At 47.0% G+C, this 23,465-nt stretch overlaps 1 protein-coding gene across 2 annotated transcripts in view; it reads left to right on the top strand.

Moving 5' to 3' along the window:
- The window catches only part of VSIG10L (V-set and immunoglobulin domain containing 10 like), a 38,527-nt gene that overhangs the window by 9,784 nt on the left and 5,278 nt on the right, over positions 1 to 23,465 (top strand). The window contains exons 2-8 of one of the 2 annotated variants that reach the window (XM_081199768.1): positions 4,942 to 5,271; positions 9,981 to 10,244; positions 12,021 to 12,308; positions 13,981 to 14,235; positions 15,873 to 16,148; positions 18,171 to 18,458; positions 22,868 to 22,990. In XM_081199768.1, the coding sequence (XP_081055894.1) occupies positions 4,942 to 5,271; positions 9,981 to 10,244; positions 12,021 to 12,308; positions 13,981 to 14,235; positions 15,873 to 16,148; positions 18,171 to 18,458; positions 22,868 to 22,990 (1,824 nt within the window). The remainder of the gene's footprint in view (positions 1 to 4,941; positions 5,272 to 9,980; positions 10,245 to 12,020; positions 12,309 to 13,980; positions 14,236 to 15,872; positions 16,149 to 18,170; positions 18,459 to 22,867; positions 22,991 to 23,465) is intronic. The other variant, XM_081199769.1, reaches the window with a different exon arrangement.

The following is a 23,465-nucleotide window of genomic DNA, read 5'->3' as shown; positions in this document are numbered from 1 at the left end:
ATTAAGTGGTAGCGGTGGAGCTGCCAGTCCTTCCTGCCTTGAGGAACCAGCCCTCAGTGATGGAAATGAGATGGCCAGGGACCTTCAGGGACTGCCTGACAGGCAGAAATCTCATTGCTGCATCTTCATCCCAGGCCAAGCTTCCCCTGTTGGTTTCTGCCTGGCATGCCGCTGTGAAAAGGCCCGGGGTCCTTCTGTGTTGTTAAGCGGAAAAGAAAGGGGGGAAAGATGGCTACCTTCACATCAGCCCCCCGCTGCCTCCTTAGAGGACGGCCCGGCACATAGGAACCTCGATGCCCACCCTACCCACCCCCTCCTGTTAGATTTATGGCCTTCTCCCATCCATGCCCCGCTCTCTTTCCCCACAGGGAGCCGGCCCATCCATTACAGCTTGTGGTGGCTGCTGGGCTCCCACTGAGCCAATTTTCATCCATCTTCCCCTGTCGTCGTCCCCCGCTGCCTCCCGGCTCTTCTCACTCAGCTCCCGCTAATGCAGCCCCTGGCATGTGGCCGATGCTGTTGTTCGGCTTTTAATTTACAAGGGCTCAGACCTGCAGGCCCCGCCGGCTTGGGGTTTGTTATATGGATGGTTTCAAAGAGCCGGAGATGGAGGGGAAGGGGCCGGATTAGACTGGGCAAATAAATCCAAGCGCGTTGCCTCTCTCTCTCTCATCTCGGCCGTGTTGACAGACAATAAAAGGGCTTGTGGAAGGAAATGAAAAGAGGAAGGGCTTGAATATCGAGAGGCGGCCTTGTTTGCCGCCTCATATCCCACATTATCAGCCTAAGGTGGGGAGGGCAGGGATAGTCAAGATGCCAACATCATCCATGCCTTAACCGAATTAACCTGTAAGTTACCAATGGGATGATCCCCGCTGTTGTACTTCCAACACAAACACACATATACCAGATGTTTTGGACTACAACTCCCACCGTTCTCAGCCAGTGCAGCCAGCGGTCGAGGATGATGGGAGTTGTAGTCCAAAACCGGATGATGACAACATGCGCGCTGTGCCTCTGTGGCTCTTGTAAAGGGACCCCTGACCATTAGGTCCAGTCGCGGACGACTCTGGGGTTGCGGTGCTCATCTCGCTTTACAGGCCGAGGGAGCCGGCGTACAGCTTCTGGGTCATGCGGCCAGCATGACTAAGCCGTTTCTGGCGAACCAGAGCAGTGCACGGAAATGCCTTTTACCTTCCTGCCAGAGCGGTACCTATTTATCTACTTGCACCTTGACGTGCTTTCGAAATGCTAGGTTGGCAGAAGCAGGGACCGAACAATGGGAGCTCACCCCGTCACGGGGATTTGAACCGCCAACCTTCTGATCGGCAACTCCTAGGCTCTGTGGTTTAAACCACAGCGCCACCCGTGTCCCATGGCTCTTGTGCTTCTCTAAGTGTCATTCAAGAAATGCTCCCTCTGGTTGTTTCTTGAATGCAAAAAGGGCCAAGCTAGTATTTGTGAGCCGACGCTGGGGATCAGAACTGTAAAATGTCCTCCGATTTTAGCAGCGGCCTGATCTGTTCGTTCCAACACTTGTAGGCGGCTCTTGGCACACCCTCCTGCTCTGGATCTGACCCCCTGTGCTTCCCTCGGCGTGGCCTCCGGAGCAGATTGGGGGAATGACAGGATTGGCCCAGGTTTCATGGCATGCGGGGTCATCGATTATAAGCTAAATGCATCAGGCGGGGCTCTTTGTCTGGATACAGATAAACGCCTGTCAGGGCAGCTGTGCAGAAAGATGGAGGCCGAGGCCAGAGCTTGTGAGCTGCTGGCAAATTCTCTGGCCTCCCATTCTGCTGTCCGGCAGGGGGAAGCTGTGTGGCAGGAGCAGTCCTGCCTGCCTGGTTCAGATTGTGTCAATAGCTCTGCTCCAAGATCTATTCAGGGTTGGTGGTGAAGAGGGCTCCCAGGAGATTGCTGCTATCCAAGGCAGCCAGAATCTGTGCACAGGAAGAGTTATACAGTGGTACCTCGGGTTAAGAACTTAATTTGTTCTGGAGGTCCATTCTTAACCTGAAACTGTTCTTAACCTGGGGTACCACTTTAGCTAATGGGGCCTCCCATCGCCGCCGCGTGATTTCTGTTCTCATCCTGAAGCAAAGTTCTTAACCTGAGGTACTATTTCTGGGTTAGCAGAGTCTGTAACCTGAAGCACCTGTAACCTGAAGCATCTGTAACCTGAGGTACCACTGTATGTTCTAAAAGATGTCCCTTTAAGGCTTGATCTTGCTTTTTTCCCTTCTCCCTCCCGTTCCCTTTTCCTCATGTGCTGTGCCACCTTTTTTATTATTATTGTAAGCCTGAGGGCAAGGTCTTTCATACTATGTACTATTATTTTTTTATATTTGTAAGCTGCTCTGGAGCCTTTTTGGCTAAAGGGTGTGGTATCAATGCCTTTAACAAATGAATAAATGTGTCCCTATTACAGTCTGAGTGAATAGTAGTAGATAGGTAGCCGTGTTGGTCTGCCATAGTCAAAATAAAAAAATTCCTTCCAGTAGCACCTTAAAGACCAACTAAGTTAGTTCTTGGTATGAGCTTTCGTGTGCATGCACACTTCTTCTTCTTGTTGTCTCCATGCAAACAGGTTTGGCAGGTTTTTGAAATGCAAATCCTACAGTTATCTGAAGAAGTGTGCATGCACACGAAAGCTCATACCAAGAACTAACTTAGTTGGTCTTTAAGGTGCTACTGGAAGGAATTTTTTTATTTTTTTATTTAGTCTGAGTGAATGACATGCAGGATATCTCACAGTCTCCGCCCGTTCCAGGAAGGGGCCCATTACAACAAGCCTTCCCTATAAAGTTACATTATTTAACCGGATTTTGAATTTATTTAAATGTATACAAATTTAAAGTAGCTGCCAGCAAGCTTTGGGACTGAGCTTTAGTATTGTGGTTCATGGCTATGTAGCATTAATTAGTGCTAATTAGAAACAGAGTCTTAATGTAGGCAATAGTTGTTTTTACGGAGAAAGTGAGTTGAAGGTTCTGTGAGAGAAGCATAATTTTCTATACAGTGCACATGTCAGTTCCTTTCAACCTGTTGTTGTCTCCATGCAAACAGGTTTGGCAGGTTTTTGAAATGCAAATCCTACAGAACCTGTGAAAAATAAAGGCTGACACCAGGGTAGGAATGGACAAATTCAGTGCTATTTTTCTAGAAAAAGAGGTGCTGGAACTCACCATGAATGCCTCCCTTTTTCTCTTATACAGTCATACCTCAGGTTACAGACACTTCAGGTTGTGTTTTTATGGGTTACGGACCGCCGAAACCTGGAAGTACTGGAATGGGTTACTTCTGGGTTTCAGCAGGCGTGCATGCGCAGAAGCGTCAAATCGCAACCCGCATGTGCGCAGACACACCACTGCAGGTTGTGAATGCTGTGGGTTGTGAACGTGCATCCCAGACAGATCACGTTCACGAGCCGAGCGTCCACTGTAATGGCAATGGCATCCACTTGAGAGGTGCTGGAATTCATTTCTGGTGAGTTCCTGCTGAAAAAAGAGAGCCCTGGACAAAAACCATCAGTTTCAGTTTCTCTCTGTTTCTCATTTTTGCAAACTTATCCACACTTACCGCTTGGACTCTTCTTTCCGGGCACAGGTCTGCAATTTAAACCTCTGTGTTTTGGGTTCTCCTTTTTTTTTTTTTGCACCAGAGCTTTCCCTGCAAAAACCTGCTCTTCACAGCTAAAGTGCAAAAAGTGGCAATTTGGGTTATAATAATAATTATTTGTACCCCGCCCATCTGGCTGGGTTTCCCCAGCCACTCTGGGCGGCTTCCAACAAAGATTAAAAATACATTAAAATGTCACACACTAAAAACTTCCCTGAACAGGGCTGCCTTCAGAAGTCTTCTAAATGTCAGGTAGTTGTTTATTTCCTTGACACCTGATGGGAGGGCATTCCACAGGGCAGGTGCCACTACCAAAAAGGCCCTCTGCCTGGTTCCCTGTAGCTTTGCTTCTCTCAGCAAGGGAACTGCCAGAAGGCCCTCGGTGCTGGACCTCAGTGTCCAGGCAGAACGATGGGGGTGGAGACGCTCCTTTGGGTATACTGGGCTGAGGCCATTTAGGTTCTCTGTGGATTGCCATTTCAGTGGGATTTAGTGGGGAAAGTTCCAGAGCAAAAAAGAGAGAAAAGAGTGCTTGGACATGGAGCTTGAAAACGCAAGCCTTTTCTGGAAAGCACAGAGAGAACATATGTGTATATAAGCTCTTAAATGCAGTTCTCCTAATTTCTGCAGCAGTTTGTGATTTTTTAAAAAGTCTATGCGACATCAGTATTTTGGCACAGATTTCTCCTAACAAACACATATTTTGCATGCACTTGTGACCAACGTGGACCTTTCTGCAAACTATTTCCCATAATAAACAATACATTTTTGGATGTGCTTTCCACCTATATATCCATTTTCATGCACACTTCTCCCCCCCCCCAATGCATTTTTGTTCACATTGCTTGGTTCACGAAATCTGGGCAAGTGCAAATTTTCGAAGGATGGTTGTGTTTTGGTTCTTGCATTGCTTTGAGAAGTGCAAATTAGGTGGTCTCTTATTAATATGCCAACTACATGGAGTTTTCTCCCTGGTCCTCACAGCAGGATCAGTCCTCACAAAGGCAACAATGGGCTTTGACATTTGCAGAAGAAACAAATCAGATAGCTCTGCCGTACTTTCACATCTCTCGAAAAGGCCATTGTCTTTTTCCAGCAATGGGATAAAAGAAAAGAGAAAGACTTTTATCTCCCATGTCTGAGGCTGATAGGAGTTAAAATGCAAAACATCTAGAGGAGGCCAGCCCGGGAAAGGCTGATGTAGAAGAACTTTTCTGTGTGTGGATACGAGTTCTTGTTTCAAGTGATTATTGTCGCTGAACCACACGAGTGTTAGCAAAAAAATATAATAATCTCATTCCCCCCTCTCTTCATTTTCAGTTCCCTTATTTCCTGCTCTGCCTTCATCTCCTCTGGCTGTGCGAGTGGGGGACTCTGTTTCTCTCCCGGTCCCATTTGCCTTACCCCCCTCTCACTCTCAAACCACCATTATCTGGAGGCAAAATGCAACCAACATAGCAATGGGAACCTTGAGACCCAACTTCACTGTTGTGGTAGCAGACAGATTCCATCCTCGGTTCAGCGTGCTCCCTGGGAGTGGGAACCTCAGCATCACGGCCGTGACGACCTCAGATTCTGGCATCTACACAGTGGAGATCTCCCCGTTAGGGAATGCGGTACAGAAAGGCAACATCGCTGTCACGGTGTACGGTGAGTACTGGTGTTTTGCCACTGTGGATGGGCAAGTCCGTAGCTTAAGTGCCTTTCCTGTCTCTGGCTTTAGCCTCTCACAAAGTCTGGCCACATCTTCACCATATATTTAAAGCACTACTGTACCACTTTGATGGGACGCGGGTGGCGCTGCGGGTTAAACCACAGAGCCTAGGACTTGCTGATCAGAAGGTTGGCAGTTCGAATCCCCGCGACGGGGTGAGCTCCCATTGCTCAGTCCCTGCTCCTGCCAACCTAGCAGTTCAAAAGCAGTTCAAAGTGCAAATAGATAAATAGGTACCGCTCCGGCGGGAAGGTAAACGGCGTTTCCGTGCGCTGCTGTGGTTCGCCAGAAGCGGCTTAGTCATGCTGGCCACATGACCCGGAAGCTGTACGCTGGCTCCCTCGGCCAATAAAGCGAGATGAGTGCTGCAACCCCAGAGTCGGCCACGACTGGACCTAATGGTCAGGGGTCCCTTTACCTTTACCTTACCACTTTGACAGCCAAAGAACCCTGGGAAACGCAGCTTGTAAAAAGTGCTGGGATTTGTTAGGAGTCAGGCTTAAAATTATTATCAGTGCATTTTTCCCCTTAAAAAATGTTTAGGGGTACTCTCGTTTTTCTACTCATATTGAAATACTGCCCCTCAATGAGGCCAAACTTAGATTCACAAAATGTTTAGTCATATGCGTACCCCTGTGTCCCCCCAGAAAAAACACTATTATTATTATTATTAATTTCATTTCTGTACCACTCAAAGCGGTTTACAGCACATTAGGCACCAGGGTTATAACTTTTTTTTTACAAACTCATGTTCCTGTAGCTTAGTTAGATGAACTTTTGGCTGAAATGAACAGTCATTTCCAAATCTTTTTTTTTTTGGGGGGGGAGGTGGAACGTGACCCCTAAATCCACAAATCAATTTTTGTATATGTAACTGTATAATATGTAATATGCATAGCATGTATTACAATACAGGGGAAAATAGAGCTTGCAAATTTTCTAATACTTGTACAATGTTTTGTACATTGTACAATGCACAACACTTCTTATTGCTTAGAATAAATCAAAGCTGCAGTTTGCCTTTGTTTCTGCTGCAAGCACTATGAAGTTCCCGCATCACTTTGACTGCGTGTTCTGCGCACTGATTACTTCTTGGTATCTGGAGTATGGATGGCTCCTGCTTCCAGTGATTCTCCAATATAGTTTTCAGAAGTTCCAGACAGCTGTAAAAGTTCTAAACAGTTCCATAAAGTTTTTTAAAAAGTGCTACTACTTATATTATAGTTTAGATTAGAATTAGGGTCTGAGCTGTGACTCGGGCTCAGTGCATGTCCTACATCCCTAGTCAGTGATGAAGCATCGAAGAGAAGAGATCAGATAACAGAGGGCACAGAGAGAGAGCAGGCCGGGGAAGTGACCAAATTATATAAATTGCTCCCCTTTACCTGGCTGGGCACAGTGGGAGTGGCTCTCACAGGGAGAATTTTCTGTAGGTCCTATGAGATCCAACTTCCTCTCTGTGTGTGCTTTTCTAGCAATCAGAAGTAGTTGGTTTTGACTGCCTTGTTTTAGATATCCCACAAAAAATTTCCTTCAACACTTGCAAGGGGATTGCACCTTCTGTTGCACCTGAAGCGCCAGGCCAGATCAGGGAGCTCAAGACAGGCTGTGTGGCAAGAAAGAGAAATGGCTTGTGAGGTAAAAGAGTATTGGGAAATGATCCACAATGAATTGAAAAAAATGTTTAATATTATTCCCCCTCCCAACCCAACCCCCCCCCCCAGTCCTTTCTGTTGGAGATAATTCAGACTGAAATTCCCAGTTGTCAAAAAAGGTTGTTTATGTATGCAGCAACTGTGGCCCGTGTTTTGTTAGTCCCAAAATGGAAAACGAGCAAAGTCTCAACAAAAGAAGAATGGCAACTTAAGTTGACAGAATATGCACAACTCGCAGACTTGACATATAGAATAAGAGAACAAGAAGAACATACGTTTAGAGAAGATTGGCAAACATTTATTTGAATAGATGGGAAATAACTGTGTACAGCTGAAAACGCTGGCAGCATTAACATAAATTCAACAGTGTAAACACGTTTTGATGGATGCAATAATGGAATACTGAATGGTATGGTTTTTGTAAAATATGCGGGGATTTATGATATGTAAAATGAACCATGGAAAGAGAAGAAGGGAAGTCACTGATATCTTAAGGATGCAAAATGAGTATTTTAAACTGTAAAACAGAAAATTTAATAAAAATTAGATATATAAAAAAAGAAAGAGAAATGGCTTGTGGCTGTTTTGGCCACCCACACCATCGCCTGCCTGAGGCAGCTGCTTCCCTTTGCCTAATGGCATGGTTGCCCTGGATCCTGACTGCTCTGGCCCGCAGATTGCCCTCTCTTCAGCTTTATTTAACCCTGACCATGGAAACTCTTATATCTGCAGCATCGCAAGTGACAAGGCAACACCTCACTGAAAGCAGGTTGCCCTGCTTCCTCTTGCAATGTCAGCACACCGGGGACACCAATGTGTGGGTGTGCTAGGGCTGTGCACATAGGAGCAGAGTTTTTCTCAATATGCCCTCCGGCGTTTCATGGTATGAAAACGGGGGCATGCTTGCAGAGGTTCCCTTCCCATACCAGGGATCAGTGTCCCAGATGCTGTTGTGTGTTTTCCGAAGACTCTGCTCTTCCAGCAGCACACTTGTTTTCATGTTTTCTGCACCAGAGACAGGCAAGCTCTCCCATGCTCATCTCGGATTAACTCAGAAATCAGCCAAGCACAAACAAAAGCAAAATAACAGACGGACTCTGACTTAACCGCCCCCCTCCCAAGTGAGGCCAGGGCTACTTCTTAATTCTTCTCCTGTTCCATGTAATGAAGCAATTTCACTCTATTATATTAAACTGAGGCAGAGTGAAGAGGCCCCAGTGGCAAAAACTGGCCCAACGATAGAAGGCCCTTGGCTTCCAAAGCTGCCAGTCCAGCCTTGGGCTGCAGGGACTAAAGGCAAGAGCGAGGAAGCCCTGAAAGTCCACGTAAAAGAGGCTTCCCCAGTGGTGCTAGTGCCCTTTGGGACTTGTGGAGTGGAAGGCCGGGAGCCCAGCAGTAGGTGGCGCCAGAGCCCACAACAGGAAGAGACAAGTAAACCCCAGTTAGGTTCCCCATCCCTCCTGCTGCTTTCTACAAGGGGCATAACTGAGACTAAGGAAGAGGAAGCTTGATAGGCAGGGCCACCACTTGGACTGGTTGGAAGTAGGAAGGCAGGCAGGTGGGAGCCTGTCTAGGGCTGACTGGGATTGATGGAGCAGTCCTCTGTTTAGAAGGAGTCCCGTATTGATGAGCTGCCCAAGTCTGATCTGAATGCAAAGATGGCCTCGGAGTGGCCCAACAATACTTAGCTCCTAGACTGCAGACAGTGCAGGCACACATGTCACTGGGTTGCAGATGTCGACATTGTGGCGGAGGTGCGTTGTCTTTCTATGTAAATCAACATTTCAGAATGTGCAGCTGTGCATATAAAGTAGCATGTGCAAATCACCTTCGTATTGAGTGGTGTGTGCGTGTCCTCATTTGCCCTCTTAGGCTGCCTAGATGGGGTAGCATCACCCTCTTTCACTGCACAGGGGACAATTAAGTAAGTTGCAAGGGAGGGGGAGCAAGCCAGTGTCCCAGAGATATCTTGCAGGGGATGCTTTTCCGTGTCTTCCTCCGTTATTGCCCCCACAGCCCGAGGGTGGAGTGGCTGGGTTTGGCAGCTGAGGATCATGGTATGTTGACAGATCTGTCAGTGTGTGTGATGGGTGTGGCAAAGTCAGTGGGTGGGCTTAGCAAGTGGGAGGGGGTGAGGTGGCATGGGAGGTTGGCGCAGTGCAAACGCATTGGCAGGAGGGCTGGATTGGCTTTGCCGCTGCTTTTGCACCCTACCAACCTCCCTGCCACCTCCCCATCTCCCTCTCAGTAACCAACAGTGACCTACTTGCTGGGAAGCCAGTACCTTGCGAGTTGCTTCTAGCTGGCGATCTCCAGCTACCAATCTGTCCCAGCCCTAGAGACTTCTGTCCCCTGCAGGGAGTCTCTGGTTAGATGATTCCTGGCTGACTACGGCTTTGCTAGCTCAGAGAGCTCTCTCTCCTTGCCATGCAAAACCTTTCACAGTCAAAGAAGCCAGAGATTCTTCTGAGGCTCAGATTTTCATTGGACGTCGAGAAGAATACAGGGACGTGAAGTTTTCCTCTCCCTCTGAGGAAGTGTAAAACTCACCTCTCCTTTTGAGCCTTAATTGAACAAGCCTCCAGAGTTGCTTTTTCAAAACCTAGCTTGGGGGAACTCTGCTGCCACCTCTATTCTGCACTTGCCTGATATGAAACAAAATGCAAATTTAGAAGTATATGCATAGGAATCTGTTACTATAACAAGAGACTAATGCACAAAGATGGGAGCTGGGAAGAAACACTTCTGAATTCACAGCTCCATTGGGAAGGGAGGGGGAATTAGTGGCTAGAGCAGGGGTAGTCAATGTGGCATGCTGCGGATGTTGTTGGACTACAACTCCCATCATCCCTGAGCATTGGCCATGCTGGTGGGAGCTGGAGTCTGACAATATCTGGGGAGTGGGGTGGTCCATGCTGGTTATTTCTGGGCTAGACCTATGGTATGGGAGCATCTCCCACTTCCCATTCCTGTATTTACTTATTTTCCAGAGGAGGTGGGCAATGTCTCTGTGACCCCACCCTTTGCGGAGGTGACAGAAGGAGACAGCTCGGTGGCCCTGAACTGCACCCCAGTCCGAGGCTCTGTCTCCTGGACCAAGGATGGGAAAAACCTAGAAGAAAACCCCCGATTCTTGCGCTCGGCTGGTTCCTTGCAAATCAGAAACCCTCTACGTACTGATGCGGGCGTCTATCGCTGTACTATCACCAACCCTTTTGGCAACGGGACTGGCACTGCCAACCTTACTGTCTATTGTGAGTACACACTAGAGATTACCATTTTTATATACTGACATGTTGTACCCTTGTGGTTGGACGTAAACTGCGGACAGCCAGCTACATATACCTGCTATGTCACTCATCTTCCTGGGTGGCCTTGGGCCAGTCGCTGGCTCTCAGCCTAGTCCAACTCACTGAGGCCAGGTATTCTTTCTTGAGTTTCTCAGACAAAGGGTGGGATAAAAATGTAGCAAATAATAACTTTTTTGTGTGTTTATTGAATTTGTATACCGCCTTTCACCCAAAGATCACAGGGTGCTTTATAGCATCAAAACACACAAACAAAAACACATAACTAAATAACTTTTAGACTTCTAGGGAGCCCTGCTCCTAAAGATCACAGAGGCAGGCTGACAATGTACTTGAGGACTAGCCTGGTATCTGTGCTTATTCATTCCTTGGGTATTTATTACCTGATTTTCAAGCTAAAAACCAGTCACTTTATTTTTTAAAAAATGTATACAGTAGTACCTTGGTTTGCATATGTCTTGGTTTGCATACATTTTGGATTACAAACACGTCAAACCCAGAAGTGCATGTCCCAGTTTGCAACCTTTTTTTGGATTACGAACAAATTTTTTTGGAGGCCCCATTGGCGAAAGCGCGCCTTGGGTTACAACCTGTTTGGGTTTACAAACGGACCTCCGGAACAGATTATGGTTGTAAACCAAGGTAGCACTGTACTGCCCTTCATCCAAGGATCATAGAGTAGTTTGCAGTATAAAAACACAGAAATACATAACGCAATGACAAACAAAACAATGACCCTCAAACACAGAGTTTAAAAAGCCTTACATTGTTTAATTAGCCAAAGGCCTGGGGGAAGAGGAATGTTTTCGCCTGTCGCCTATTATTGATGATGTCATCATAACGAAAGGAATAATGAAGCATAGCTCATTCGGTAGAGCATGAGTCTCTAAATATTACAGACACCCCAAGTGTCCTTTTCCCCCAGGGATATCCCTGATTTAAAGAAGCCGTCCCAGTTTCTCATTTGATCCCAGAATGTCCCGCTTTTCTTTAGGACATCCCTATTTTCATTGGAGAAAGGTTGGAGGGTATGGTGTTATCCAACCCCCGAGCCGTCTGAAGGCAATCCTATATAGGGAGGTGTTTTTTTTTTAATGTTTAACATTTGGTTGGCTCCTGTGAAAACAGGATACTGGGCTAGATGTCCTTAAGGAAGATTTACCAGAGATCGATTGGCTGCTCGAAGGGAGATGTGGCTTAAGGACCAGTCACACGTCCATCCTGCTTCGAGACAGCTGCTCTCCTCTTCTTCCTCCTCCTCCTCCTAGCCGCTGGCGAAGACCACGTAGTCAGAATCATTCACAGGAGTTCATGCACTGATTTTGCACACTTGCTTCCTCTCCCTCCCCCCTCCCTTGCATGTGCTTGCGGCCAGCGACCTCGGCCAGCCTTTCGCCGCGCTTCTCGCAGAGAAAGGGCAAACATCCCAGCCGCAAGCGGAAGGGACACTACTTAAGACAGCTGCGCTGCCTTTTACCCAGGTGGCTGGGCAAATACAGCTGACCGCAATGCACCTTTCTGCTGCTAAATGACCACTGAATGGCCACATTCGTCAGCGAGGTCGCAACCTGGGTAACCGAAGCTGGGGAGAGGAGGCAGGTTCCCTGGCAGTTAAGCCTGACGGATAGATTGCCTGTTGTGTCTTTTTTAAAAAAACACCCTAGGAAATAGACATTTCATTGGCACTGTATTACATGGCTGTGTGGCTTTCATTCCTCTCAGATGGCCCAGAGACCCCGACGATTACCGTTTCCTCGTCGGAGCGGGACTCTGACGCGGGGAGTTTTGTGCTGGTGAACAGTACCGTGAACCTAACGTGCCTGGCGCCGTCTGAGCCCCCGGCCAAGATGTACTGGAACGTGGCAGATGCTCAGGACCTCTACGTGCCTTCCTTGCCTGTCCTGCAGCTCCCCAAGGTGCAGCTGAATCAGGCCGGCTCGTATTCCTGCTTGGCCATCAATCAGCACACGCAGCGCCGAGTTCGAAACACTCACCATCTCACTGTTGCCCGTGAGTTGAATTTGACGTCCGTCTTCCTGTTGGACTAAGAGGCGTTACTCTCAGCAGGGAGGGAGTCAGGCACAGGAGCATATTTCTGCACCAGAAAGGTTTGCATGTGGGGAGCTGCAGCAAAATGTTGCAGTGTGGAATGCCCCCCCCCTTTCAGGAGCCCATCAAGTTCCAACCCCCAGTTTTCCAGGGCGGAGTGGCAGGTGGATAGCGGCTGTGCTCTTGTAAACCAAGAAATCCAGACAATTCTCTCTATTTTTTTCTTATCTGTGTGATTCTTTCTCCACTCTTCTCTTCCAGGATTAACTAATAATATCATACTCATTATAATTTTATTATTTCTACTGCCTTCAGATGTCTGAAGGTCTGCCCTCAGGTGTCTTCTAAAATTCAGATAGTTGTTTATTTCCTTGACATCTGATGGGAGGGCATTCCACAGGGCAGGTGCCACTACCAAGAAGGCCCTCTGCCTGGTTCCCTGTGGCTTCACTTCTCGCAGTGAAGGAACCACCAGAAGGTTCTCGGAGCTGGACCTCAGTGTCCGGGCAGAAAGATGGGGGTGAAGACATTCCTTCTCCCACCCTTAATGGTTATTCAACAGTCTGTGGTCACAGAGCAGGCTCAGCCCCATTGAGTTGTGTCAGGTGCAAACCCCATTTAGAATTCATTTTTAAAATGTTGTTCTGCAAACCTTGGGTTTTCCCCAAGCCTGTTGATACTTCGCTCTTGTGTGTGGGTACCACTACCTAAGCAACATCACTCAGAGCTTCACCATCAGGAGTAAATGATACTAGCTTCCCTCTCAAGGCCTTCCCCAAAGAGCCCTAGGAATTATAATTTGGTGAGTTGCTAGGTTTCCATTGTAGAGTTTCCCATCCTTGTCAAAGAGCCCAGATTTCACCAGAAGTGGAATAACTGTTAATTCAGTGGAAGTCTGGTGCAGAGTGATGCCTTTTCCTCTACAGCAGAAGTAGCTACTGTGGCAACTTCCAGCATCCCTGACCATTGCCCATATTGGGGCCTGATGGGAAATGAAGTCTGAAACATCTGGAGGGCTTATACTTTGCTTTACATCTGCATGAAATCTTCCTTCTCTTTTGATCCGGCTTCTGTTGAACTAAATTCACTGCCTTTGCCTTTTAGGCAGGCATCTTTCATGCTTAGGTTTTTGTTTTTGTTTTAACCTCAGCTATTATTAACACAAGCTTACCCTGCTATGTGACCCAGTTTGATGTTTTCTCCTCCCTTTAATGTTTTTTTTATCTCAGATTTTTTAAATTATTATTATGAAGTTATGTTGATTTTGTTACGCATTCTGCTTTGAGAAGGTTTCTCCTATTTCTTGATTTAGGGGCTTGGACCCCCCTAGAAACCCACACCCCCATGGCAGCTATTTTATGACTGGCGCCCGACACACTTCCTCAAAATTCCAAACGTGCCCACTGGCCCAGCAAGGTTGGCAAGCCCTGGCTAAAATTACCTAACCAGGCCACCTCTTTTCCCTCACCTAGCCCTATCTCCCACTTAGCAAGAGCTGGTTCTGATAGCCGCATACGTGAAACTAAGTTGTCTGAAGATCTTTTTCCTTGTTATGAAATATTCTGTCTCTCTGAATCCAGCCAATCTGATTTGTGTGTACGGTTGAGTTATCTCTTTCTTTCTCCCCTCTTAGAACGACCCTTTGGATCCCCCCGTTGCTCTGTGGCCTCAGCAGACAATGGTACCGCTTTGCGTTTCATTTGTTCCTGGCCTGGTGGCTCCCCTACCCCGCAATTGACCTTCCAGGGGCTCCCAGGACACGAGGAGGTCAGCACCTCCAACTTGCAGCGATTGCTGGTCTCTCCCTTCCCAGCTGAGCTCAGTGGCACCAAAATCATCTGTCTCGGACGCCATATGACCGGGCAAGGCAATTGCAGCTTGATTCCAGGTGAGACTAGCGGTGTAGTGGTTAAGAGCTGTAGTCTCGTAATCTGGGGAACCGGGTTCGTGTCTCCGCTCCTCCACATGCAGCTGCTGGGTGACCTTGGGCTAGTCACACTTCTGTGAAGTCTCTTAGCCCCACTCACCTCACAGAGTGCTTGTTGTGGGGGAGGAAGGGAAAGGAGAATGTTAGCCGCTTTGAGACTCCTTCGGATAGTGATAAAGCGGGATATCAAATCTAAACTACTAAACTGGTTACCAGAATCCTCCACAAGGAGGAACCAGAAGGCAAGATATTGGTTCTGGTTCTGGTGTAGCATTGTGGCGTAGCAGTCAGAGTGTTGGACTAGGACTTGGCAGACCAGGGTTCAAATTTCCATTGAGCCATGGAGCACACAGGGTGCTCTTGAGACAATCGTGGTCTCTCAGCATGACCTACCTCAAAGGGTTTCTGTGGGGATAAAATGGGGGTGGAAGGATCATGTATGTTGCTTTGAGCTCCTTGGAGGAAAAGGTGGGCTGTGAATGTTAACAATTAATAAGCGATCTGTTACCAGCAAATGATGGGGTGCTTGGTGCATGGTTTAGGGGTTTAGTAGGCCCCCATTAAGAGGGCTTAGCTAGTTAGAACCAGTGAGATTCAGTGGGCAGAGTTAGAAAGAGAGATGCTCACTTGCTGATCTTTGTCCCAGTCCCTTTCTCTCACCCTAACCTACCTCACGGGGTTGTTGTGAGGATAAAATGGAGTAACCCCAATATTTGTTCTCTTGAAATCCTTGGAGGAAGAAGATACAAATGTTATGGATAATACTAGAAAGGGGCACTGAAACTGAAAAGAACAAACTCACTATATTAGGCAAAATGGACATTACGAATCCAACTTGTTATAGGTTTGGGGGGTCAGTCTGGATGATATCCACGGGTTCCTTCCACACCCGTGATTCTGTATCAAGGTGGCTTAGAATCTAGTGGATGGAGCTGCTGAAACAGCCAGAGCAATTCCTTTGTAAGATCATGGCCTTAGTCAAGTACTTCCATCGACATGTCCAAAGAAGTTGCCCTGTTACCATGGAGACAAATGGATAAGTCTTTTCCCACCTCACTGGGCTGGATGCCACAACATCCTAGGAAGTAGAACAATAAGCCAATGGTGTAAGAGAGTTTTTGGCTGATGCCGAAAACTTCAGACACAGTGGCTTGGGGCTCTCCTTGGAAACCCAGCTGAGAAGCGAGATCTGTTGGCACACCTCCATCCTACACTCCGGTTGCATATATGTGTAAATAAAGCTAGATATCCTAAAGACATTGCAGTCTGGGAATACTCTAAAGACAACACAGTCTGATGATGATGTGACCAACAGACAACACAGTCTGATGATGATGTGACCAACATATGGAGCTGCATTATGCTGGTACATCAAGCTGACTGTTGTCTATGCTGACTAGTAACAGCTCTCCAGGGGTCTCTCTTCAGAAAGGGATTATCTCCCAGCTCTGCCTGGAGATGTCAAGGATTGTACCTGGGTTCTTCTGCATGCAAAGCAGATGCCCTACCACTGAGCTTTGCCTCGTCTTCGATTTTCAGAAACTTTTGTTTACCAGCATAACCGGCTTCCCTCCCCTCCCCCTAATCTCCCACCACAGAAGCTCCCTCAGGAGTTTTTCTCTCATTCCGGACATACAGCAGCACTGAAGGGTCCGTTACCATGGAACTGCATTGCCAAGGCACCTTCAACCCTGTGGAGATTGACTGGTTTCGGAATAAGGGGTCTCTCATTCCTGTCGGAGGCCGTTACCACCTGAACCCCGATCAAACGCAGCTCACCATCTGGAACTTCACTTCCCCAGATGACCTGGGCGATTACAGTGCCACCTGCTATAATCCACTGGGATCCCAACGTTCGAACCTCACCATCCTTGGTGAGAGCTCCTTCTACCTCCACTGAAGTCCTATTTCCTATATTTATTTCTTTTCATGGATTCCTAACACCACCCTTTTGCTCCCTGCTGTAAATAGCAGTCAGGCAGCTACATTAGGTGGGGAAAGAGCAAGTGTAGTAGCCACCATTTTGGTTCCTGGCAGTGAAGTGTGAGAAGCTGGAATGTGTGCATGGGGACACCATTTTGAATAAGGGCATGGATGCTCACTTTTCAAGACAAAGCAAGATTTGGGAGAGAAACAACCAATATGTAGAGAGCCAGTGTGGTGAAGTGGTTAAGAGCGGTAGACTTGTAATCTGGTGAACCTTGTTCGCATCTCCGCTCCTCCACATGCAGCTGCTGGGTGACCTTGGGTTAGTCACACTTCTCTGAAATCTCTCAGCCTCACTCACCTCACAGAGTGTTTGTTGTGGGGGAGGAAGGGAAAGGAGATTGTTAGCCGCTTTGAGACACCTTAGGGTAGTGATAAAGCAGGATATCAAATCCAAACTCTCCTTTATGTCTTTTTAAACCATCCACGTCCAGATTGAGGAAGGGGCTATATTAGGTGGCAGGGCAGTTTTTGCCTTGAGGAGTGATTTGGGTAGAGCCAGTATGGTGTAGTGGTTAGAATGTGGGACTAGGATCTCAGAGTAAAGGTAAAGGTAAAGGTACCCCTGCCCGTACGGGCCAGTCGTGACCGACTCTGGGGTTGCGTGCTCATCTCGCTTAAGAGGCCGGGAGCCAGCGCTGTCCGAAGACACTTCCGGGTCACGTGGCCAGCGTGATGAAGCTGCTCTGGCGAGCCAGCACCAGTGCAGCGCACGGAACGCCGTTTACCTTCCCGCTATAAAGCGGTGCCTATTTATCTACTTGCACTTAGGGGTGCTTTCGAACTGCTAGGTGGGCAGGAGCTGGGACCGAATGACGGGAGCTCACCCCGCCGCGGGGATTCGAACCGCCGACCATACGATCGGCAAGTCCTAGGCACTGAGGTTTTACCCACAGCACCACCTGCGTCCCTAGGATCTCAGAGACCAGGGTTCAAATCCCCACCCAGCCATGAAACTCACTGACTGACCTTGAGCCAGTCACAGTCTCTCAGTCTCACCCACCTCATGTCTGTTGTGAGTGATAAAATGAGGAGGAAGAGAACCATGCTCACCTCCTTGACCTCTCAGACTTTGGGGGGAAAGGGAGGCCTAAGTGTGAAGTAATAAATAAAGTGCTCCTTGGTGGGCCTCCTCCTACAGTGGTGAACCCTAGTCTTGCCTTAATTAATTAATCCCAACCACATTATTTTCCTGATCTAAATCATCCCTGCCTGGAAGTTGAGTGTGGGCTGGGGGCGGAAACTTCAGGCATTATACAAATATCTGTATTTTTTTTAAATCCAATAGCAGCTGAGAGGAGAGGGGAGTGATGTAGTTTCCTGGTTTCCTGGAGTAAGAGCCATTAAACTGAGTGGAACTTATTTTGATGAGATGTATCAGGAAATGAACCCCTGTGTGTGTGTGTGTGCATTTGTTGAACATTCATGTTACTACTTCTCCAGTTATTATCAGACACTAGCCACTTAAGAAACTGTAAAATACAATTTTAAAACTGGGAAATCTGATCACCAGTAGGACTATAGCAAGGATGCAGAACCTTGACCCTCCAGATACTTCTGGGCTGCAGCTCCCATCATCCTCAGCTGTTCGTCATGCTGGGTAGGTGATGCTGGCTGATGAGAGTTGGAGTCCAACAACATCTGGAGGGCCATGTCTTCAGAACATAGGAAGCTGCCTTACACTGAGTAAGACCATTGGCCCCTCTAGCTCAATATTGTCAACACTTGTCCAGGTTTTTAGGCAGAGGCCTCTCCCAGCTCTCTGAGACCTTCTGCCTGCAAAGCAGATTCCCAACCACTGAGTTACAGACATTCTGCATCAAATCTTCCGTATCGCATCTGTTTTGGTCCTGAGCAGCAGGACTGTACCTGATGGACAGCACCCTCCATGAGTTATCCTCTCTTGGCAGGTCCTTCCATCGCCGACTGGACTCTCTCTCACGGACCTCATCCTGGTTCTGCCTACCTGGCCTGGACTGTTCCAAATGGATCTGCAGTGACTAGCTTCTGGATCCAGATGCAAGGTCCTCAGCAGCACCGTTCTGCTGAGGAATGGAAGACGGTGCAAGTCTTAGGAGCCAACAACCGATCCACCACTGTTATAGGATTGGAGCCCCATACGCCATACTCCTTCCAGGTTGTGCCTCGTTTGGGATCCCAAGCTGGGAACGCCTCTGTTGTTTACATCCTTCAACCAGGTGTGTGTTCCTGATTTTAGGAGACACGTGGAACAGGGTGGTTTGAGGATGGGGATAGCATTGCAGATAAGTCTAGAAAAATGACTGGCCCACAACAAAATTTGCTAGCCTGTATTATTCTCTCTCTCTCTCTCTCTCTCTCTCTCTCTCTCTCTCTCTCTCTCTCTCTCTCTCACACACACACACACACACACACACACACACAACACACACATAAGCTGCTCATATTGAAGTAAAAGAACTTGCACTAAATTCAGGCTGCATCTGCACTATGCATCTAAAGCAGCTTTATACTACAGTCGTACCCTGGAAGTCGAACGGAATCTGTTCCAGAAGTCCGTTCCACTTCCAAAACATTCAGAAACCAAAGCGTGGCTTCTGATTGGCTGCAGGAAGCTCCTGCAGCCAACCAGAAGCCCCGTTGGATGTTCAGCTTCCAAAAATATTTCGCAAACCAGAACAGTCACTTCCAGGTTTGTGGCGTTCAGGAGCCAAAACGTTCAAGAACTAAACTGTTCGAAAACCAAGGTACAACTGCACTTTAAACAGACATAGTTTCCCAAGGAATCCTGGGAACTGTAGTTTGTCAAGGGTGCAGTTTCTAGATTTCTATTTCCTTCACAGAGCTACAATTCTCAGAGTTCCCTGGGGAAAGGGATTGATTGTTAAACCACTCTGGGAATAGTAAAGGGAACAGGGGTCTTCTAGTCTCAGCACCCTCAACAAACTATAGTTCCCAGGATTCTTTGGGGAAACCATGGATGTTTGAAGTGGCACGATCCTGCTTTAAATGTACCATGCAGACGGGGCCTCTAAGTTTAGTCAAACTTCTCAGGCTGCTGATGTTTACGTGCAGCTCAGTTGTATTCCTTCACAGGGACTTAAGAGGGTGACAGTAAGATTTATTTCCAAATCTGCACGATGTCCATTCCTCCCAATGGGCCTTCCATGGCATTCATTTCAACAAATAGCCGCATTTTTATGGAACATTTGTATAGCACTAACCCCCATGTGGCCCCCAACCTGTGGAGGAAGAGAATTGGGGCTAAAAGGGCAAGGGAAAATGTCGCTGCGTGGTGGCAACATCGCAAGCGAGCATGAAATGTCAGACTGTGCACTGTTTCTGTACCTCACATGGTAGGGGAGTGAAGGCAGGAACCTTAACTTATGATATCCATTAGGGCTGTGCATCTTGTCTGGAGAAATCACAAACCCAATTGAGCCAATTCAGGTCCAGTTTAACACCTTAGCTTTTAATTAAAGGCAGTGCAAGGCTCCCACTTTGTCTCAGGACTGAGATCGGTCCGGGTCAGATCAGAGCCTGATCAGGGTTGCAGAATCAGAGTTGCCTTGCGCAGCCCTAACAGTCATGCTTTTTGATGCATACGTGCATTTTGTGAGAGTTTTCATTCTCCGATTAAAGTAAATGCGCTTTTTAATCATGACCCGCAAGAGTGGGAAATTCTCTTCTGATTTGCACAGGTTCCTTGGCTTGGTCGCCTGAAAGCAATTTTTCACTCACCACAGGCGACCAGGCCAATGGCCATTATGAGGCTGGTTTGAAGGGGGAAAGGAAAAGAGTCAGGTTTTATGGGACTGAATTGACACAAAAGGCGGCTAGAGTGCTTTAAATGGCTTAAAATAGTTTAGCGCCAGTACTAAGCGTTCACACCTACTGCTTTTAAAAAAGCACTTTGCAGCCATTTAAAATGCTTTGCCATAATTGTTAAAAATGAAAATCTTTAACGGAAAGTAAAATAAAGCAGAGGTTCACCAAATGTTCTCCTGCTTTAATCATGGGGTTATAAAAGCACTGCTTTCAGAGTCAGGAATATTCCCCCCCCCAATGCTCCTAAATTATATGGTCACTACTGACCTTTCCCCCAATCCTGTTTGCTACTATTGTTTCCCCAATGTGCTTCTGGTTTTGGACTTTTTCTGTAATACTTGGTCTCCTTTCTGTGAATAGTCACATGGGTGATCCCAGCCAGCTGGGGGTTTTGTAGTGAAAAGATAAATTTTATTATTTGTTGACATCAGTGAGGGCAAATTAAGCCAATTGAGAGGGAGGTGGATGCTCCCTGGGAACAGTAGCATTAGCAAAACCAGGCAATTGTGATAATTAATGATGTGACATGATAACAACATAACCAGTCACATCTGCCTCTGTGGCAATGTCACTAAGGTCAAACAAAGCCAGTTCCAAGTGAGGGCAATGATACTCCCCAAATCCATTCAAACATTCAAACAAAGCCAATTCCAAGTGAGGGCAATGATACTCCCCAAATCCATTCAAACATTCAAACAAAGCCAGTTCCAAGTGAGGGCAATGATACTCCCCAAATCCATTCAAACATTCAAACAAAGCCAATTCCAAGTGAGGGCAATGATACTCCCCAAATCCATTCAAACATTCAAACAAAGCCAGTTCCAAGTGAGGGCAATGATACTCCCCAAATCCATTCAAACATTCAAACAAAGCCAATTCCAAGTGAGGGCAATGATACTCCCCAAATCCATTCAAACATTCAAACAAAGCCAGTTCCAAGTGAGGGCAATGATACTCCCCAAATCCATTCAAACATTCAAACAAAGCCAGTTCCAAGTGAGGGCAATGATACCCCCCCCCCCAAAAAAAAATCCATTCAAATTATTTCACAGCAAACTCTGAAAAGTTGTATGTTGGGGGGATGCTTTTCTATGCAAAGGCTTCATGAAAAAATGCCACACTATTATACACCTAGTTCACATTTACAGTACCCCTTGTCCTTTTCAGAACCTAACCCTTTTCAGATCTGGGGCCCTTCTTTAGTCCAAAGATGCATATTGCAATCCCAGATCTCTATTTTTAACAATATATCTATGATGGTGCTGCTGCTGTTAAAATTGAACAGTGGGGTCCAGCTCATCACCTGTGTGCTAGAAAACCCAAAGTCTGTGTTCAGAGTTAAGCCTGATTGCAGAAATCTTTTTAGTTCTGTGCATTTTGTGTTATTTCACATGGTTTAGTTGTTGTTTGATTGTTTAACAAGCCAGGGCAAATGAAAGAAGTGTCGTAGAGACACTTCCAGTCTTTCTTCTTCTGCCATGAGGTCTAGAAACTTGTTTCTTCTTTCTACTTTTCAAAAGAAAGCTACTCTTTCATGAATATTAAATTCTACTCTATGCGTAGCAGTACAAAAACTTGTCATGCGAATGCACTGATCCTTCACAGCGAGCCCTTTGTGGGTCCTGCGGCCCCACCATGCTTTTGCCTCTGATAGAAGAGTTTTGCCTCCTTGGACAACAGAACATCTCCTGGGTCGTGTGGCCTTTGTGGCTCTTGGTGCAACAGTTTCCCATCCATGCCACTTACAGTAATATGTGCCTATCCTCCCTTTAATGTCCAGCAGAGTGTTCTGATGGTCCACAACAGGGAAGGGCAACCTGTAGCCCTCAAGTGGTGTAATGGTTGGAGTGTTGGACTAGGACCTGGGAGACGAGGGTTTGAATCCCCACTCAGCCATGAAACTCACTGGGTGACCTTGGGCTAAGTCACCGCCTCTAAGTCTAACCTACCTCACATGGTTGTTGCAAGGATGAAATGGGGAGGAAAAGAACCATGTACATTGCCTTGAGCTCCTTGGGAGAAAAGGTGGTGTTTATGTATGTAATGTTGGGATACTGCCAGGGAGATAAAGTCCATCATGGCCCCAAGCCGTCTGCCGGACGATCCATCGATCTCCCGTAGGCACGCAGTATCAGCAATTGGCAACATGAGTTTCTAGAAAATATCTTGCCACATTCTAGAGCTCATGCACACTCTGTCAGCAGATAATGCACAGCCAAAAGTTGCACTCAGGAGAGCATTATTTACAAGTTTTTATTCAGCGTTGATCAGAACAAAGAAAGACATGACTGCCTGCGTCAGTGTCTCCGACAGAGAGAGAACGAAAGCAATAGCAAACATAAGCATCCGGTGAACAGGACATGCGCAGACTCTGACTCACAAAGCCTGCTCCCTTTTAAGGTGGAACGGAAATATCCTAACATGTAATAAACACACAACACAAAAATATACAGATGCAGCTGAACTCCAGCTCCCATCGTCGCTGACAGTTGTCCGTGCTGACTGCAGATGATGGGTGCTGGAGTTCAGGTTTCTCACCACGAGCTTACAGTTTCAAGGAAACCATCTGATGAGGATCAGATTCCTGGCTTTCAAAACTTTTCTGGCTCTAGAATCTTTGATGGATAGAATCTAAAATAAGAAGCGAGGGTCAAAATTTCCGGGTCTTGGAAATTCCTCAGTCTTGCGAGACAAATATGTAAAGCTCAAGTGCTCCTCTGTGGACTGTGGTTGAGGTAGGACAAGCCTGAGGACCCCTGTGTTTCTAATCCTGATTTCCCCTCCTTCCTCTGTGTCACAGATTCGAGTCTGAGCGCAGGCGCCATTGCTGGAATAGTGATTGGCTCCATCTTTGGGGCACTTCTGATCCTCGCTCTCTTGTTCTTGTTGATCTGCTTGATCTGGCCAATCTGCCTTCGGAAAGGTGGGCTGAACCACGGACGAGCGAAACACAAGCTAACCGAATTGCTGATCTTTACCGATTGGGCGGGAAGCATCACATGGCAGATGGGTGTGATCAGCTGACCTCCCTTCAGCCAGTTAAATACCAAGCATGGAAAGTCAGGCTCAAGAAATAGAATAACTATGTTAGTTTTAAACCACAGTTGCCCAACCTGGTGCCCTCCAGCTGTTGTGAACTGCAATTCTTATAGGCTTGGGGATTATGGGAGTTTTCAAAATCCAGAATGTTTGGAGGACGTCAGATGGGATTTTATTCTGTGGCCCGCCCTATACCTCTGGGTATAGGGCGGTATATAAATTCTAATAATAATAATAATAATAATAATAATAATAATAATAATAATAATGGCTGCTTTGAAGTCGATTGTGTAAATGTAGGATAGAGAAATAGACACACACCCTTTCTATGCTCCACCCACCAGTTTCATTTCCCTAGT

This window comes from Podarcis bocagei, assembly GCF_964188305.1.
Source record: "Podarcis bocagei genome assembly, chromosome: 7".
NCBI classification, from domain to species: domain Eukaryota; kingdom Metazoa; phylum Chordata; class Lepidosauria; order Squamata; family Lacertidae; genus Podarcis; species Podarcis bocagei.
This window is presented reverse-complemented; position numbering and strand designations above follow the sequence as displayed.